Genomic DNA, 20113 nt, shown 5'->3' with positions numbered 1-20113 from the left:
CAACTCTTAAACTTAAGGCTTCAAATTCTGAGCTTCATATCTCAGGGAAAATTTAAAGAACCACATTTGCTGGAAAAAAAGAAAAGGTGATAAATGCTTATTCACGAGTTGTGAAAAGATATATAGTCACATACCTATTGTTGTTTCGACAATTTCGACAACTAATGCATTCCACAGGGTCAATCTGAGGCACAGCTGTATACATTCCACCACCCTAGTCCAGAAGGAAATTGAAGAAAAAAAGAAGAAAATGCTGAACATGCCACAGACTGGTAGCCAAATAATCACCAATGTAGAAGCCGTGTTGATGCCAAAGAGGTACCAGGGATAGTTTGACCAATTCCCCAAGCAACGATACACTTATCATTATTGCCCACATTCACCAATAAATTTCATTAGAGTTCTGCGCAATATTAAACTATATTCTAGAAACTTTACTGCCATGTTTTTCCATCTATTTCTGTACTGGAAAAGGGCGAATAAATGGAGAAACTTAGTCACTTCCCTTCAATGTTTCAAATCTAACAGGTTCCAAAATACAGAACCTCAAAAACACAGAACCTCCTATTCCTTTTCTTGCCATCATGGAAAAATATGTGATGCCAGTTGGGGAAACAGGGTGTGAACTTGGTTTGCATGATGATGTCACAAGATAAACCCATCTTCATTTTCCTGTAATTATTTCGATTAGGTCTGTTTACTTGACTGCACTAAGTTATAAAACATGTGATATTTTTCCAGATGGAGTATGTTCTCAGCCAGCAATGACTTGGAGGGCAGCATTAATATACTGATGTTGCTTTTGGCGGAAATTGCCCAGCAATTAAGAAAAATGCCCAGACTAACACATACCTCATTGTAAAATGTCCATTTGACATATACGACGGCAAACACGATGTTAAAAACTGAACTGGCCTTAAGAGTCGGTCAGAAATTTGCTTTCAGATGAAAAACAGCAGAATGGAGTTTGCTCAGGCTGAGAGGCTGCCATACGGCACCCAAACCCAAAGCAGACTTTCAAGGTTAGGGAAAGTTCAGGCAATTGTTTTTCCTAGAATACTTTCCCTATTTCCATTCATCTCCTAACCGCGAGAATCTCGGCAAACCCAAAGCACTAAAACTTTATCTCAGCATTCCTGATCCAACTACTAACAGGAATTATGAAGAAAGGAAAATATTCTTCCAGGGAGAAAGAATGTTTCTATACCATTTTCTGTGCATGAGGGCCGACTCCAAAAGTAATGAAAACAACCTGGAGGATAACACGGTGCCTGAAGCTCAGCACACGTTAAAATTAACTTAATCACTTTTACCATCACTCACACTTTTCATACTTTCTATTTCTTGCCACCCACAAGAGTAAGAAGAAGAATGGGTTAAAAGCACAGATGATAACCTCTAAAATTATTAACCTAAAAAGGCACTTATGATCTCAGCAGTAACTCATCGTTCAGAAAAAGCCGAAGTTCTGTGTACAAATGCTAAATGTGAGCCTTATTCTTCTCTTCTCGTGGAAGAGCGTGTGTTATTCGGACGCTGATGCCCAGTCCTTCAGCTTTCTTGGACAGCGTTAGCAGCTTGGGCTTGGAATGGTGACAAAGAGTTTAGAAGGTCTGAATGTGAACCATGTCTTTCCACATAAAATAATGAAAGTATTATTCTCTTTTTTAGTAATTTGCACTAACACAAAAATAAGTTCCTCTACAAAATACTAAAGTTAGGTCAATAGCTAGCTTTAGAACATAAATATATATGACAGCTTTATTCTCCCAAGACAATATTTTAAAAAATCTTTACTAAGGCTGAACTAAAAAAAAAAAAAACCAAAACTGCACATCTTCAAATTTTAGTTACTGTGAGTTACAACAATTTCATCTGCAATCAAAACACCAAACAAAAAAACCCCCAATTAATCTGACCAACTGAAAAATGATCTACATACCTAAACAATATAATAAATCAAAATCCTAGGGTAGAAAATGCCTTTTAAGCAAAATTTTCAAAATGAACTAGTCTAGGGCCTGGAGTGGTAGCCTAGTGGCTAAAGTCCTGGCCTTACACATGCTGTGATCCCATATGGGAACCGGTTCATGTCCCAGCTGCTCGACATCCCATCCAGCTCCCTGCCTGTGGCCCGGGAAAGCAGTCAAGGACGGCCCAAGGCTTTAGGACCCTGCACCCGCGTGGGAGACCCAGAAGAGGCTCCTGGCTTCGGATCGGCATAGCATCGGCTGTTGTGCTCACTTGGGGAGTGAATCATTGGATGGAAGATCTTCCTCTCTATCTCTCCTGTCTGTATATCGGCCTTTCCAATAAAAAAATAATAAAAATAAATCTTAAAAAAAAAAAATCTGGCCAAAACAGAAAACCTGGATCCACCAGGCCCCCCGATCACAAGTGCTGGCTTGTAGCCGCTTCTTTTACACAGCATCTGAGCTCTCTACTTTGCCACCACCTCCACCCCCTCATTCCCATGGGATCTATCTGAATTCTCGACATTTGGTTCTCAGGTTCTGCCCTAAATAAAGGTCAAGTCCTTGGTCTGGTCCAGTCCAGGATTTCTGCTGCATGTGTAGTCTGTTCTGTACTGGTATCCACTGTCATCAGGGGAGAGCATTTGGTGTAGCAGTTTACATGTCACTTGGAAGGCCTTTTTCACAGCCTGAAACACCTGGGGTGAGTCCTGTTTCTATTTTTGATCTCAATGTATGATCTGAGAGGCAGTAGGTGATAGCCCATCCACATGTGGGAGATTGAGTTCCCAGGTCTAGCTGTTGTGGGCATTTGGGGAGTGAATCAGAGAGTGAGACTGTAGGAGATCTCTCTTTCTCTGCTTTTGAGATAAATTAAACACAAATCACATTAATGAATATAATTATTACTCAAGAACAGAAAATACAGAGGACTCTGGATCAGAGGACTCTTTCCACACAAGTGAACCTCTACGGTTCTATACTGAAAAAAGCCATGTATGCAGAGCCTGTTTCTGCACCTTGGCACCCTGAGGGTTCAGTTTCTAATAAGGTCTCTTACATTTGCTAGATGATGAGTATGTTCAAAGTCCACATGTGTCCTGGTGAGAGAGTTCGTATGCCCGGAATAAAGCCCTCCATTGAGGTTCCCATTCACCATTCCACTGACGCCGTTCGGGGCCTTATGATGAAGATGCGAGCAGCCGTTGGGGAGACTGCCATTGCCCAGGAAGCCACGGCGAGCACTGCTGTTGATGGGGTTTGTCCCTGAGAGAGTGGCATATTCCACCATCTGCCCGTGAATATCTGACCCCTGGCAGAGGTATCCTGGAGGGTCATACTCTGTTCAAAGAGAACAAAAGCAACAAAGTCAGACACTGAAAAGGACAAGCATCTTGTTTACCAAGTTTTATTAGTGAATCCTCCAAGAAACTCCCAGGAGGCTAAAATAAAACATCCTAAGAATCTTTTAATCAAATGGCTGCTACTACTTTCTTTACAGTGTGAAGGGAGCTATGAACTCTGAATTAATAGGACTCTGTTAATGGGAAGAGAAATGAACCAAGCAGAAATTACTCAAAAGAGAATGAACAAACTACACAAACCAAAAGCATCCAACTACTGGCAATATAAAAAAAAAAAAAAGTTTAAATTCCATACACTTCAAAGTGCTGGAAAAGTACTGTATGAAACAGGGAAAGGCTAACTTTAGGTGGTACATTTCAAACAGCAATAAACAACCCTTGCAAGTGGCATATGCATTCACTTATTCATCTAGTTCCTTTGTGTAGCCAACTTGGGAGGCTAGGGGGTAGCACAGGCAAAAAGCTACTCTCATTCCCTATATTAAAAGCATTTAAACAACTGCCTGGCAATTCTGATTCCCAAAAGCACATGTATTTTAAAATGATCAAATGTCCCTTATACAGCATCTAAACTACACAGGATTTGCTGCTAAGGCATCGAGGCTCCCAAAGACTGGGTTAGCTGTGTCTCCCCTCCCCTCCACAGCTTCTCCCCCTGCTGGACTTTCCTGCATGGATGAGTACTGTTCTTACACACACCGGTAAGAACTCTAAGAGGCAGTGGCCAAGTTTATCTTGTCTGACACGGCTTTCCACTGCCCAGCACAGTGCCTGGCACACAGACAACAGTCCATGAGTATCTTGTGAATGAATGACTGAAAGAACACTACTATAATGGGTTCTATCTTTAAACAAATGCTGAGGCCAAAAAGAAAAATGTCTTTAATTGGAATAACAGCACTCACACCACTGCATTCATATTTTTCCCTTATGATTCTGCACACTCTCTTGCCACTACAAGCACTGCCACTAAACCATGTTGACCCAATAAAACGATCAACAATCCTTGCAGCGTGACACCACCCCTCTCCCCACTCCCTCCTCTCTTTCTGCCTATGCCTTGAAGGGATCATTCAAAGGATTTTTTTTCCCTGAGCTACTGACTTCAAGGGGATTATCTGCAAGATCGGCTGTAGTAACTGAAACTGCCTGTCACCTCCAAGGTCCTTTATTTTTACTTCTTTGCTCTGGGGATCAAAGGAACACCAAAAAGCTTCCTCAAACCAAGGACAAGAAAGCCCTACTTGATGCAGTAATCCTGTTATATATTAGCTGACGGGACAGGAAAAGCAGGAAGGTGAGGTGGAAATAACTGAGGAAGGGGAAACAGGCTTCTAAGTTCACGGCCATGTCATCACCGGCAGCCCAGGCACACCTGTCACCTGGCAAGTCTGGGGGAGGGGACGCCATGCGGGAGCAGTTCTGGTGGGTGAGCATCAGAGAGACAAGACCATGGTGTCTTCATGTCTAAGGGTCACGTATGCCATGACAGAAGCAGAGAAGTCTTCATGCCCTCCCTTTCCATCAGGCTTCTTCCGTTGTCTGTGGCCAAATGTGTGCCAGCATGGAGGTGCTCCTTACAGCAATGCCAAGCCCATGCTTCAAGTCAGCACCTGCTTCAGTGGCCCAAGGGGCTGGAACTTCCCAGCATGAAGTCAGTTACTTACTTAAAGACCTGCTTAGTTTGGGTACTGGTGTTTATTTCTCCTGCACAATTGCATCTAATGCTCCACTTACTTTGGCTGACAAGTGCAACAGTCTTCAAGTCACCTCCTCTGAAGGAAGACTATGGAATGTGTTGCACACACCACGGCATTTTAACACATCAAAGTGTTAGAAATCAATATTCACCCTGCCAATATTTTTCTACCCATCCTTAGGACACAAGAAGGGAGTGTTCACGAATGACTCACTCTGTGTGGTGTTCTGCTGACAGTTCTTCCACAGGCACATGACAATGAAAACCACGAGAATGAGGACCATGACGCCCAGCACACAGCCTACCACCAGGTACAACATGTCACTGCTCCTGGAAGGGCTGCTGGCAGGCCCGATGTGTCCGCCCCCGCCTGAGGAGTTTGGAGGGGTGCTGAAGTATTTGATGGGATACTCAGATGCTCCAGGAACTCGTTTCACTAGATCAAAATATAAAAGAAAGCATGATGTCCGAGTGAACAGAGTCTCTGAAAAGAGTCTGAAAAGTCTCTGAAAGATCTCTCTGAAGGAGATCTGGATTAGTGCAAGCCAGTCTGTTTATATTTATTCCAGGAATGCCTTGACCACCAGGGGGTCACAGAAGACTCCAAAGTCTAAAAGTCCAATGTGCCAAAGGCTTGGCCCACCAGTTTAGGGAAATCTTTAAGTACAGGCAAACACATGCACTGGGTCCAAACCAACCGTACCTGCAGAAGACCCTTGAAGAGATGAAATAACAACATGCATTGAAAATTTTCAATCTGATATATCTGAGCTGAATAAGATTCAAATTACATCTTTTATGCTTCTACTACATAGAAAAAAAAAAACCATCATTAGAAAATGTAATTTTGGAGGTTAATGTCATGGCTAACAGGCTAATCCTTAACCCTGGCGTGCCAACATCTCATATGTGAGCCAGTTTGTGTCCTGACTGCTCCACTTCCAATCAAGCTCTCTGCCTGTGGCCCAAGTCCTTGGACCCCTGTACCCACTTGGGAGGGACCCGGAAGAAGCTCCAGACTTCTATCTTCAGATCAGCTCAGCTCTGGCAGTTATGGCCATTTGGGGGTGAACTAGCAGAAGGAATCCCTTCTCTCACTCTCTCTCCACCCTCTTTGTAAAATTTGCCTCTCAAATAAAAGAAAAACTTTTAAAAAAATGTAAATTTCAGCTTTATTACAATTATTATAATTCCCAAGACCAAAGAAGGGCTTTTATGGAGTCCATGTAAATGCAATACTCTTACTTAATTTGTTAGGCATTCGGGGTAATAACATTAAAAGCCAAAAACAGGTGTGATTCAAATCTCATTCTCTCCAATGTACATGTCACAATAGAAGCAGTGAGCACAGAAACGAGAGCCAGGCTCTGGGAGCAGGGGGCCGGGTTCTATCTCAGCTCTACCACTCATCTGCTTCAGGGTCTGCAACTGCACACTTCTGCACTGGGAAAATGGACAATCCTAAGAGTTCTACCCCAAGATGAGTTTTATGGCTTAAATGTCTCTGAAGCTCATGCTGCCACTGTAATAGTGTTAAGTGGCAGGCCCTTAAAGAGGTGATAGGTGAAGAATGGATCATTTTCAAGGGTGCTTTGGTAATCTCAGTTTTCTGGACAGCATTGTAGCATAGCCAATTAAGCCCAGGTTAATATCAGTTTAAACTCATATCTGCTTTACTTCTGATCAGCTCTTCCTTAGAGCATCTGGGAAACCAGCAGAAAATGGTCCAAGAGCTTGGGCCCCTGCAGCCATGTGGAAGACCTGAATGAAGCTCCTGGCTCCTGGCTTCAGCTAGGCCCAGCCCTGGCCATTGCAGCCACTGGGGGAGTAAAGCAGTGGATGGAAGAGCTCTCTCATTCTCTAACTCCGCTTTTCAAATAAAATAAATACATCTTTTTTTAAAATGAGTTTTCTGATAAGTGTGATGCCCCCTCTCTCACTTGCCTTTCTATATTATGGCACACACAGCAATCAGCCCCCATCACTGCTGATGCCAATCTCTTAGACTTCTCAGTGTCCAGAACTGCGAGCCAGCTTATCTTTCGTGGTTGGTACCTTACCCAGTCTGTGGTATATGAGCAGCAGAAAAAGAACTAATTCAAGGGGTAAATGAGTTCATCCTAATAAAGCACTGAAGAACCTAGATGTCTTCTGCCTTTTGTGATTCTGTCTTAATGGCTTGGCTGGGGCTGTGTGAACTCCAGGCCTGATAGTCTACGTGACACCCGGCAGGAAACCTGGCAGATCACGTAGGCAGACCACTCCTCAGGAAGGAGGTCCCTGGTGTTGGATAAGATTCACCGCCCTATAGCTCATCGATTTGTACTTTTTGAAAGTTGCTTATTTAAAATCCACCAATAGAAGCCTGCTAACTCATGACTGTATAATTAATAGCCTAAAATGTATAAGAATGCTGGGCTGTTCAACCAGGGCTCTTGCTCTGGCTCCGACTCGCTCACTTCTTTTTGTTCTCCCTGTGGCCCCTACAGCAGCCTCAGCTGCGGCTGCCCCTCCCCAAGTCCAGCAGGGCTGGGTGAGGTGGCTGGGAGACCTAAGCTAACCTGAATAAACCAACTTTATGCCTTAGCCCCAACTTCAGACTTGATGATTTTCTGGGGATATCAAAATTTGGCACCATAGCACTATAGCATGGTACATGGCAGGGTCTGAGTAGTTTTGCTATCATAGTTATAATTAATAGTTCTCCTTGATTTCCCAGTAGGTCTCCTAACAAGTCACAGCAGCGAAGTAATCTTCTAAAATTCCATTCAACAATCACATTGAATCAGGGTTTAGTCGCTGAGCAAGCTCAGCTATAGAGAACAAAACTGGAAATAAGAAACAAAGGGACCAACGTTCGAGGAAGGAGTTGTCTATAGTTGAAAAACACCTGGCAGAGACTCCAAAGAAAAGTTGTACTTCAAGTTCAGTTGGATTACACACTTTTTTTATTTTTAATAGTTATTTATTTTTATTGGAAAGGTAGATTCATAGGGAGAAGGACAGACAGAGAGAAAGATCTTCCCTCTGCTGAATCACTCCATAAATCGCCACAACAGCCAGGGAAACTGATCTGAAGCTAGGAGCCAGGAGCTTCTTCTGGGTCTCCCACATGGGTGCAGGGTCCCAAGGCTTTGGGTTGTTCTCTACTGCTCTCCCAGGCTACACACAGGGAGCTGGATGGGAAGTGGAGCAGCTGAGACACAAACCAGCATCCATGTGGAATCCCAGTGCTCACAAAGAGTTAGCCAATTGAACCAATGTGCCAGGCCCCAGATCACACACTTCTAAGGCCACTATAAACCTGAAAGTAAACACTAAAGGTCTCTGAGGCAAAGTGGGTGCTCCATATCACACATTAAAAATTAGGGTTACTCTTGCAGAAGGCCTTCAGGATTAGCCACTCTTTATTTATCCTTCAATTACTTGTAATTCTACTAAGTTTGATGATCTGGCTTCCAACCTCTTGTTAAAGTTAAAAACAGAGGACAGGTGACTTGGGTCGAGGCTGGGTATGATAGCCCTATGTTAACATCAATAGTTGGAGATAGCTAAGAGCCCGATAGAGATGTCCTGACAAACACAAAGAGAAATCTAAGCCTGAAGGAAACCCCATAATAGCCTCTGATCTTCAAAGGGAAGTGGGGAAAACCAGCTTTCAACACCTGAGTCTTCCTGAAAACCACCATTGTCCTAACAAGAACACGGGGCCATTTTGTGGAAGGTTAAATCATGCATTCTGTCTTCTACACAAACAGAACAGCAACTGCATAACATATTTTAGAAAGGCATTCAGTAGGACAGTTAACATTTTAAATAAGACTTTGATTTCTCATTGTTTTGAAAGTCCATAGGTAGAATCTCGTCTTCTCCAGTAAAAGACATAATGAAGCCATTCTAAGAACAGCGTCACCAGCTCTACCAGATTCACAACAGCTATAATGATGTTGTCTATGCTCTTCCATACTTTGCCTGGCTATATTCTTAAGTGTTTTAGGACCATTTCTGCTTAATTCCATATTGGTATCACACTGCATTTATAGGCGCCTAAGAAATACTCATGAACAAATCAGTGTCTTCAACAAAAAAAGCCCTTGTGTATACAGCAGGTGCCCCAACTGAGACCTAGACAATCAGATGGACACGTAGCACAGGAACATCGAGGAAATCCCTCATTCCTAAGACAGCAATAGTGCTCTCAGCCATTGTAAACCGTAGGTGTGAAGCCCAGAACTATGGCAAGTGGTGAGTGATATCAGCCTTAGGGCCACACTCACACCAAGAAGTGATCCAGGGGAAAGACAGAGAAAAATGAACTCCTGCATTCAGTAACAGCGATTACCGGCTTCTGGACTTCCACTTTGGAGGTAACACATTTTTGGACTACTGAATCCCACAGAGGGTGGCTTTTTGTACTGCTTGCCCTTGACACTGTGCCCATAGTGGGAGCGAGAATTAATGGAGACTGGACAGGAGTGCTTCTGCTTTTAAGAATATACACATTAGCTGTCTCCATTACACCTGTGTGCTATCTTCTGTTTTTGAAGATGGCAGCAAACATCACAGTATCTGCCAAGTGAAGAATGTCAATTCAGAATATCAAAATGCTCATTCTAGACTATTACATCTAATGAGCCAAGTAGAGAGCGTTACACATGTCTGTCAAGAGACTGCTTCAGACACACTGTGGTATAGTGGGTAAAGCACTGCCTGAGATGCCAGCATCCCATCTGGGCACTGGTTTGGGTCCTGGCTGCTCCACTTCTGATCCAGCTACTTGATAATGTGCCTGGGAAAGCAGTAGAGAGTAAGACAAGTTTTGGGACCCTGAAACCACATGAGAGAAAGGGAAAAGGCTCCTGGCTTCAGACTGGCCTAGATTCAGCCATTGGGACCAATCAGGAAATGAATCAGCAGATGGAAGATCTCTCTCTTTTTCTTTTTATCTCCCTATCCTCCCTGTTTCTGTAACTATTAATAAATAAATCTTTTACACACACACACATATATAGCACTTTTCCTTACTATTCCTATACTTTTGTTCGTATGAATTTTCTCACAGCAATCTCAAAAAATACTCAGCACATACTTCTCATCTCTTCAAAGAGAATAAGATAAAGAAAGTGATTTACTCAGAGTCCCAAAGAAATTAACAGGATTCATGCATATGTAAGTGATATTTTAGATAAGTGCTCTAGCCAACTTATTGCGTGCTATTGGGATAATAAGTGCATGTACCCAGAAAATGGCCAAAAGCAGAAATTTATTTTCTTAGGGGGGAAAAAAATGGCAACAGTTAGTAGGAATCATCCAGGTTTTGGAATTCTAGCACTGTCTAGTGGAAAAGCACAAACTCCCACCGCCTCCTACCTTTAGTCTCACAGATCATCACATTGCTAAATTCGCTTTCTCCTCCTTCATTGAAACACTGCATCTTAATATCATAGGATGTTTCTGGCTGCAGGTGGCCAATCATATGCCATTGCTTAGAACCTAGGAGGGAAAAATAAGAGATACACTTGACACATAAAACAACCTAAACAGTAATGCCCATATAATTTTTTTTCCAGAATGAGGATGGAGTAGCATCCTTTACCAACTACTAGTTTGTTCAATAAAAAAAATACTGAATCTAACTAAGCACTTTAGTAATACATCATAGATTAATATTTCTATTATGTGATTATAAAAAAATAAGGAGATAAATAGAATTAAAACCATACTTGTGGGGTTGGCACAATGTCTCAACTGGCTAATCCTTTGCTTGTAAGTGCTCTGGGAACCCATACGGATGCCGGTTTGTTTCCCAGTTGCTCCACTTCCTAGCCACCTCCAAGCTTGTAGCCTGGGAGAGTAGTAGAGGATGGCCCAAAACCTTGGGACTCCACACCTGTGAGGGAGACCTGGAAGAGCTCCTGGCTCCTGGCTTCCGATCAGCTCAGCTCTGTCTGTCATGGTTATCTGTGGAATGAACCAGCAGATGGAAGATCTTTCTGTCTCGCCTTCTCCCTGTGAATCTGTCTTTCCAATAAAAATAAATAAATCTTTTAAAAAAATAAAGCTGTATTTATATGTTGGTAGTAGCATTTATTTAATTAAAAACAACTAGTGGTGAGTCTTTCATAAAGTAAGTGCTAATTTCAGATATGAACTTAAAAAAAAACCTCAAATCTTGTGACCCTCATATCAGCCTAGCAAATCAACCCACTGTACATAAGAACTGCAAACGGGACATTTCCCAGAGAGCCAATGATCTAGCAAAACATTCAATTCCACCATAATGGATTCAATATGAATGGTCAAGTACACTAAGGCCTAAGGAAACTTCAGGGAATTACCCCAAAGCAAATTCTACCACGGAAACCTCTCTGCAGATACTTCTGCTGCTGCTTTCCTTGGAGTCAGGGTGTCCAAACCACATCAGTATCTCTAACACAATGACTCTGCTACCCCTGGCACCCAGCCAGCATTTCATTTAGAGCTGCTCAGAAACTGAACACTCCGATATAAATCACTCTCCACTTTTATTTTCATGGACCCGTGACAAACTTTCATACACAGGGACACTTTCGCCAGATTTAATGAACTGTTCAAGTGCCCTCAATCCCTCTCAGAAAACATCTCTTCAAACTGTTTCCACTCTTTCTTAGAAACTCCGCCACCAGCTGATTCAAGAATTTATTGAAGGCAGAGAACAAAACCAAACAAAGCTACGCCCGCCCGTCAGATGGGCTTGGCTTGCTGGACCAGGCTCCTTTCCACACAAAACACATTTCAGTCTGGGAGCTCACACCCCTTGTCAGGTCACCAGCACAAAAACCTGTATTCACAGAGCCACGCTTCATCAGAATATCCTCTTGTTTTAGAATCCAGGGTCTCGGAAAGTCTCAAGAAGGGAGAAATTCTACGCCCCATTTATATATATATACATATAAGACCCACCCTCTCAAAAATCTGAATTCAAAAAAACCATCTGAACCTAAAATAGACTTACTTATAAAAATCCAAAACTTTCTGAAAGAGTTGATTTTTCTCTAACCCTGGGTCCTTCCTAATGTAACCTTACATTCTCTTAACTATAAACACTCTCTTGAATTCTTCAATAATATTACACTAGATTGAGGGTTTTTTTTCCACCACACTGGCAAAATTGGAGTTAAACTAGGCTTTGGTAGGTTACTCATAAAATAATTGAGATAATTTCTGTCTTGCTAGGTTACTATTGCATCACTATGCTGTTTCTTCCAATGGCTACAATTACAACAAATATCAGCAAAGAGAATTTTTTATTGATCACTGATGAATACGACAGCTCAGAGTATATGCTTGTTAAAACCAAAAACCACCACACACACTCTTTGCCTTACAAGCAACTATTTTTCCAAAGCATACTCAAGACTTAAGAATTTACCTCTAGTTGAGAGATCTGGTTTGCGAGAAACCAAAAGTGCGGATTTAAAGACCAGAAACAAGCAACAGTCTGATTTATCTGGAACTCAATTCAACTTTACAAGATAAAACTATCCCAGACAAAAGCATCTGTATGCTGGAAACACAGTTTATCCAAATGTGTAACTTAATCCAGAAGATGAGATAATTTAAATATTATTGTTCTTACTATATTCTTTTACAATTTAGTTGAGTTTAAGTTTTTTTTTTTTTTCAAAAGCTTAAAGTCTGAGTTAACGCATGCAAGTAATCTGAAACTTGTAAAGAAAACTTTAAGGAATGAATGCTTTTGCTCCCAGGTTTGGGAGACCAGATTTAGTCTTCCAAAGGCCACAGGAAGAATTTCAAATGCATAAACTTGAAAATAAGGAATAAGCAAATTATACAGCACAGCAAAGCCCACTTCAACATCTAACTTCTCAGTGTGTTACAAGTATAAACAAGTTCTCTGTGAATCATAAGCCAAAACTCACATTTTTAGACTCTACCACCAAATACACAATCTTTCTTAAACTCATTCCAAGTTGTACACTCTGTGACTATCACAGAAGTCTGTAAAAGTTAAGTGGTCTGACTAGGAGAGAACAGTTTAAAAACTAACAGAGGATATTCCTAGAAAGCAAGACTAAGAGGTGGGGGCCAGGGGCATAGCGAAGACAGACACAGCTAGATATTCATTTTGTTTACACTTGGTTTGTTTATAACCCTCTTATAACAAATGTTTAATCTGATTCAGAAGCTAAAAATCCAAAAACAAAAACCTAGGCCCCATGCACCTAAATTAGCTGAAGTAAAGTGCAGAGCTAGATAAGACCAAAATGCAGAACACACACTAACAATTATGTATATTACCATTTCTTTCTTTTTTTCATATAAGCTTTTTTTTTTTTCCCCTTGAAAAGCAGAGTTAGAGAGAGAAGGAGACAGAGATCTTCCACCTTTGGGATCATCCTTCAAACGGCGCCAACAGCCAGTGCTGGGCCAAGCCAGAGCAAGGAAGCTGGTGAGTCACTGCCATGAGAGTGGAGGGTTTCAGCCACCCTCCTCTGTTCTACCCACGAACTTGAGCAAGCATCTCAAGTGAAGCAGCCAGGATGCTGCTGCTGTAGGCAGCTCAACCTACTGTGCCACAATGCTGGCCACACCATTTCTTTTTGTAAATAGCTTTTTTTTATTGCCATAAAAGATACACACAGAAAATTACACCTCATTGTACAGCTCAGTGGATGTTCACAAATTGAACACACATCTGCAGTCAGCACCCAGCTTAAGAGAGAGAAGCCTGCAGACCCACAGTGGCTCCTCAGACTCTGTCTAGACACTTGACTCTCCCAAGACCTCTACTACCTTGACCACTAAGAGCAGGGGATAGTTTTACTATTAAAAATTATAGAAAAAGAGAAGCAACCATGCCTTCATTGAAAAAAAGATGATTCATGGAAAATAATAAAAGTAAAATTTAAAAATTTTTAAAATATATTTATTAGAAGTGGGTATTCAGGGCCCAGTGTTATAGCCTCTCGGCTAAAGTCCTTGCTTTGAATGCACCAGGATCCCATATGGGCACCAGTTCTAGTTCCACCAGCCCCGCTTCCCAATCGGCTCCCTGCTTGTACCCTGGAAAAGCAGTCGAAGATGGCCCAAAGCTTTGGGACCCTGCACGCACTTGGGAGACCCGGAAGAGGTTCCAGGCTCCTGGGCTCGGATTGGTTCAGCTCCCACCATTGTGGTCACTTGGGGAGTAAATCAACGGATAGAAGATCTTCCTCTCTGTCTCTCCTCCTCTCTGTATATCTGACTTTCCACTAAAAATAAAAATAAAAAGAAGTGGTATGCAACCTAGCAGAGAAAACATGCATGTCTCTCTTCAGGGCCTGGGTTTGATTTGGCTCCTGACTCTAGCTTTCCATTAACACACACCCTGGCAAGCAGCAGAGAAGCCTCAAGCAGTTGAGCTCTCCCAGCTATGTGGGAGACCCCTGTGGGAGACTGCATTCCTGGTCCTGGCTTCCATGGGCATTTGCAGAGTAAACCAAAAGAGGCTCTCTATCTGCCTCTCAAACAAATAAACAAATAATTTTTTAGACCCACACTAGGGCCCAGCGCAGTAGCTTAGTAGCTAAAGTCCTTGCCTTGCATGTGCTGGGATCCCATATGGGTGCCCGGTCATGTCTTGGCTGTTCCACTTCCCATCCAGCTCCCTGCTTGGGACCTGGGAAAGCAGTCAAGGATGGCCCAAAGCCTTGGGACCCTGTACCCATGTGGGAGACCTGGAAGAAGCTCATGGCTTCTGGCTTCAGATTGACTCAGCTCCAGCCACTGCAGCCACTTAGGGAATGAAACTGCAGATGGAAGATCTTTCTCTGTCTCACTTTCTCTCTGTAAATCTTACTTTCCAATAAAAAATAGACAAATCTTTAAAAAATTTTAAAAGGGACCCATATTAACTGAGTGCCTGCAATGGCCAAGCATTAAAGTTGAGATGATAAATTTTTCATTACATTAGAATAGTAGTTCCACTTAATACTGCACTGTATCCCATAAAAACATATAGGCATTACTTGCTAATTAAAATTTTTAAAAATAAGGGAAAAAACACATGGGTAAACATTAAAAGTAATGCCACAATATTCAATGAAATGCAGCATATGACCCATTTGAAGTAATTTATCATAGCAAAAATCGTATGCACTATTTGATGTCAAGAATTCATGGAAAATAAATGTGCCCTGGGGCAATTTTCTGACATGATCCATTAGGACATTCACTATTTTAAAGTATCAGAAATTTGGAGTGGAAAAAGGACCTTGGACGAAGCCCTCCTCTCAGAGCAACAAGCTCATTCTTGAAACCTCTGAGGAACAGGCTGCAACTTCTGCCGAACCCTTCAAAAGGCTGGAGAGTCCATTGCTTTGTAAAAAGTTGAGGTCAGAATGCCTTGTTAGAAAATTCTTTCTCTCTTTTTTTAAATTTATATGAAAGGTAGAGTGGCAGGGAGGAAGGGAGAGACACAAGAGAGAGATTTTGCATCTACTGGTTTACTCCCCAAATCGCCACAACTGCTTGGGTGGGTCTCAGTGAAGCCAAGAGCTCCCCGCTCTCCCATGTGAGTGGCAGGCCCAAGCACTTGGCTGTCTTCTGCTAGCAAGTCCTTTCTTAAACTACTTCCGTACAGCCTGGTCTCCCTCCACTAGCTCAACTCCTCCTCCACACAACAGTTCTCAAATACCTTCGAGTAGCTGCCATGCTGCTCCAACCGCCTTTTTCCCACCCAAGCCTCACGAGGAATCCCATTATTCCTGGACACTACAGGCAGAAGGACGTTCAGCCCCGCAGAGAAGACACCTGCCTCCCACTTGGGAGCACCTGGGTTCAATGCCCAGCTCAGCCCCTGATGCCTGCTAACTCAGATCTGGGGAGGCAGCAGTGATGGCTTAAGTTGTAGGGCACCTGCCTTGCACATGGGAGAGACCTGAATTGAGTTTCCAGCTCCTGACCCTCGTCGCAGTCCAGTCCAGGCCAATGGGGCATTTGGGCCGTGAGTCAATAAAGGGAAACTAATGTTCTCTTTCTCTCATTTAAATAAGCATAATCTTTTTTTTTTTTTTTTTTTTTTTTTACAAAATGTTCTGTTCTGGACTGCATTCATTGATTCACTCCTGAATACCTCATCACTGTAGAACTAGGAGAAAGCAAAGGGATAAAGTCCTTGGGCCCAACAGGAGGTTGACATTTGGAAAGGAAGATAAATTTTAAGAAAACAATTTCAAAGAAAATAATTTCAAACTCACTTCCATGTTTCATCTCTTGTTAAATTCTATGAAATATATAGAAAGCGTATGGTTAGAAACTTAGGGGAGATTTGCCTATATGCCATTTAGCACACAACAGAGGAAACACAGGTTGAGAGAGGCACACGGCAGGTGCTGGCAGAGACTTCTCTGTGATAGACAAATCTTAGTGTGCACAAGCCCCTAAGACAAAGGCCAGGATGAAGAGCACAGCGTGAGGACAGGAAAGACCTCAGAGACGTAGCTGGGGGTAGAGGCAGAGCCAGCCATATCACCTGGGGCTGCTGAGCCCTATGCAATGCACTGGTTTATACTTTCCATGCAGTATAGAAGCAGTTCCAACACTGTGTACCAACTTGGTGATTTTCTTTTTACTCTACATGCATTCCAATTCCTCACTTTCTCTAAAGGTGGATAACATACATGGTAAAGATATAATCTTTCTAGTACAGACCTCAACAAAACTATTTGAATGATACACCATTTTTTTCAACATGCTAGAAGTTGCTACTGGGTTTTATACTCAGGTCACAGGTCACTTAAACACAACAAAAATCAATTTTTTTTCCCCAAACATGATGACAAATCATCACCTTCATATGTCTCTGGAAAGGATTCTGCAATCAAAATATACACAGGACTATATGTTAATGTGGAAAAAAATGGCTTTGGGACAAATTCAACAGCAATAATGCACATGCTATTTCAATTTTTACTCTGCCTCGACCTCCCTGATGCCTTCTCTCCCTTCTTTGTATGAGTCATAGCTTGCACGGGGACTTACCTTCTACCACGTCCCTCTTATAATCACTGTCATTGTCACTATCCGTGGGTCGGTAATAAATATAAAATCCTTGGATGGGAGTGTTATTGTTACTTGATGGAATATACTGAAAAAAGAGAAAAGAAGAATATTTATCAAAAAAAATGTTAATTTCATATCCACTTGGATTTACTTATCTGGTAATATTTTTCCCATTTCACTTTGCCAGCATACTTAATAACCACTTTTAACTTAATTCAAAATTATTGAGAGCGCTTAGCTTCCTGTAGGGTTAAACAAAAATAGAGAAGTCCACTTTGCTGGTTTCAAAGGCACAATAGCACATTTGGTTCAAAATAAATAAAGCACTAAGTGGCGGTTAAGTTAATAACACTTGGATAAGAGCCAAGGAAATGATTTTATTTTTAATCCTGATCCTTATAATACGTACTTTCAAACAAATATTAATGCCCTTCAATTTCCCCTCCATTACAAGTTCAAAACTTGATGTGCTCACAATGCCAGGAGAATATTAAACTGACTGCTGCCATGACCAGCTCAGGAAGTCTTCTCCATGGAGAAGTGTTCACGTACCGTCCACTTCAGCATGATCTGAGTGTCGCTGACTGCCTCTGTGTAAGCAATGTGAGGTCCAGTTATCGGACGGTTGGAAAACCGATTGGGGAACCCAGCCACCTGATAAGGACGAGATGCTGAACTCCGGAAACTCTCCCCATAATGGTTGATAGCGATGACCCTAAATTTGTATGTTGAGCCTTGAGGGGAAAAACAAAACAAATACCCATAACTAAAACACAGTTGTGATGGGAAAACTAAAGGGAGAATATTAAAAATATGCCTCCTGTGTTTAAGTACCTATCTATAGCAACAGTGAGAAACTCTACAGCTGGCTAGTGATCTAGTTCAACCACTGGTGAACTATGAGCAGCTGGGAGTGAGTGGCTGTTCAGTGCACCATATTCCAGATTTCAAGACAGGAAAGAATGCCGTCAAAGATGAGTGAGTGATGCTTCAACACGGGAGCAGGCAGAGGGCTAGGAAAAGACATGTACCCCATTTACCGCCCTGGTCTGAGCCATGCCTAGCAAGGACAGTGAGGAATCTGTTCCCCACACCAGGCGTTCCTCACTTGGAAAGAAATAACTGGAGCTAAGTTTAACACAGTGAACATACTCCTATGAGGAAATGCCACGTGGGTGACAGCAGACACCACACTGGCTTCCCTGAGAACAGGGTTAGCGGAAACAGACTCGAATTCCACAGAATTATATGTTAAGAACTTCAAAAACTACTCAGAATTGTGAATTTTTGAAAACTCAAATCTAAAGAATAAATTAAAACCCTAAAGCAAGTCTCCTGTTGCTTCAAAATAGTCCCTGGGCTTCTGAAGACAGGTCTTCAGTCTGGAACATGCAATCTAGCTTTGCCCCAACTGAACCCACACATTCTCATGTGCCTCATGCTATCCACTCAAACACAAGCATTTGTTAACAATATGCAACTCAAAGTCCAAAAAAGCTAAAATGACCCTGAAACCCCCAAAAATAAAATTCAGATGTTATTTATTCCCTCTTTCTGTTTTATTTCTTTTGTAGGACCTTAAGTTGTTTTTGTTTTGGATGGGGGATCCTCTGCTGGAATTGACATTAAAATCAAGGGTGAGCTGTCTCATTTCTATAACATGGAGCTCCATGCCTAGATTCAGCAGCGGATTGATGTTTGTCAGCTCACAAGCAATTTTCTTCTTAAAACTGTCTGTCATCACAAAACACACATTTACAGAGATGCTTACCACATCATTGTTTGGGAGTATAAATAACTTAAACCCAGAAATAAAGAATGGCTACATACGCTGTGGTATACTATATAACAGAAATACAGCACCTAAACAGAGCTTTGAGAAGCTGGGTAAGACACCTGTGTCCCTCATCAGACTGTTGGGTTTGATACCCAGGCTCCAGCTGCTACCACAGACCCTGAGAGGTGGTGGACGGCAGCTCCTGGAGCTGGGCTCCTGGCTCCAAGTGGGGAATCAGAAGTGCTCCTGGCTGCCACCTTCAGGTCTGGCCCAGCCCTAGCAGTGAGCCACACTTGGAAAGGTGATCAATGGAGGAGAGAGCGTGCTCTCTCTCTCTCCCTCTCTGCATCTCAAATAAACAATGTTTTTAAATAACTTTAAAAAGAATTTTTAAAATACTATAAAACATATATAGCATGAGAAAAGAAGACATAAAATGATTTCTATGACATAATCTTGGATTGCATTAAAAAGTGAGAAAAGGTAGAAAGAGATATATACCAAAACACAACAAATTCATCGGGTTGGGTGAATTTCAGATGCATCTGTTCCCTTTTTTGATTATTCCTTATGTAATTTTTATGTAATAAGCATGTGTTCTTCTAACAGAGAAAGTATAAGATTATTAGATACACATAAAGTTATCACTGATGGTTAAGACAAGGAAACATTTGAATGTCACTACCTGGCTCTAAGCTACGCACTTCCACAGAGAGTTTGGAAGGAGGGATATCTTCGGCTGCCACCAGCCAGTCACTGGTCCTCATCCGTTTATACTCGACCTTGAAAGCCGTGATGGGAGAACCCCCGTTCGCCCGGGGAATCCAGGTGACATAGACGGATGTCTCTGACGCAGTGGAGATGGTGGGCCGGTCAGGTGCCTCTGGAACTGAAAACAGAAACATGCAATTCAGTGACCCAAAGCCAGGAAAGACCCCACACCTCATGTTACGGAAGGTTCCTGCCCAAGAACACTATGATGGTTACCCTCCCCTCTGCTGCCAAAGCTAACATGGAATGAATTGGCCAAATTTGGGTAATTAAAAAAAAAAAAAGAAAACGTAAAATAATCTCTAAACTTGGTAATAATCACCCAAAAACTGAAAAGTTAGCAAATTAACAATATTTTTAATCATACTGTTTTGGATTCAGACTAAAACAGTATGTAGACAGTTATTAATCATTTAGTATTTCCAGTCTGATTGTCACTATCATTTACAATAAATAATAAATGCAGCTATAATTTACAATATAT

General features: G+C 42.0%; 1 protein-coding gene across 1 annotated transcript in view; it reads right to left on the bottom strand.

Annotated features, from left to right (window-relative positions):
• The window catches only part of CDON (cell adhesion associated, oncogene regulated), a 58917-nt gene that overhangs the window by 14484 nt on the left and 24320 nt on the right, over nt 1-20113 (bottom strand). Inside the window, exons 11-17 of the mRNA XM_040992707.1 lie at nt 19544-19747; nt 17634-17815; nt 17061-17166; nt 10407-10529; nt 5251-5472; nt 3034-3314; nt 135-214 (exon numbers count right to left, since the gene is read on the bottom strand). Coding sequence (XP_040848641.1) covers nt 135-214; nt 3034-3314; nt 5251-5472; nt 10407-10529; nt 17061-17166; nt 17634-17815; nt 19544-19747 — 1198 coding nt within the window. The remainder of the gene's footprint in view (nt 1-134; nt 215-3033; nt 3315-5250; nt 5473-10406; nt 10530-17060; nt 17167-17633; nt 17816-19543; nt 19748-20113) is intronic.

The sequence above is a fragment of the Ochotona curzoniae genome, unplaced genomic scaffold (genome assembly GCF_017591425.1).
Source record: "Ochotona curzoniae isolate NIBS_2020 unplaced genomic scaffold, NIBS_Ocur_1.0 contig_832, whole genome shotgun sequence".
NCBI classification, from domain to species: Eukaryota; Metazoa; Chordata; class Mammalia; order Lagomorpha; family Ochotonidae; genus Ochotona; species Ochotona curzoniae.
This window is presented reverse-complemented; position numbering and strand designations above follow the sequence as displayed.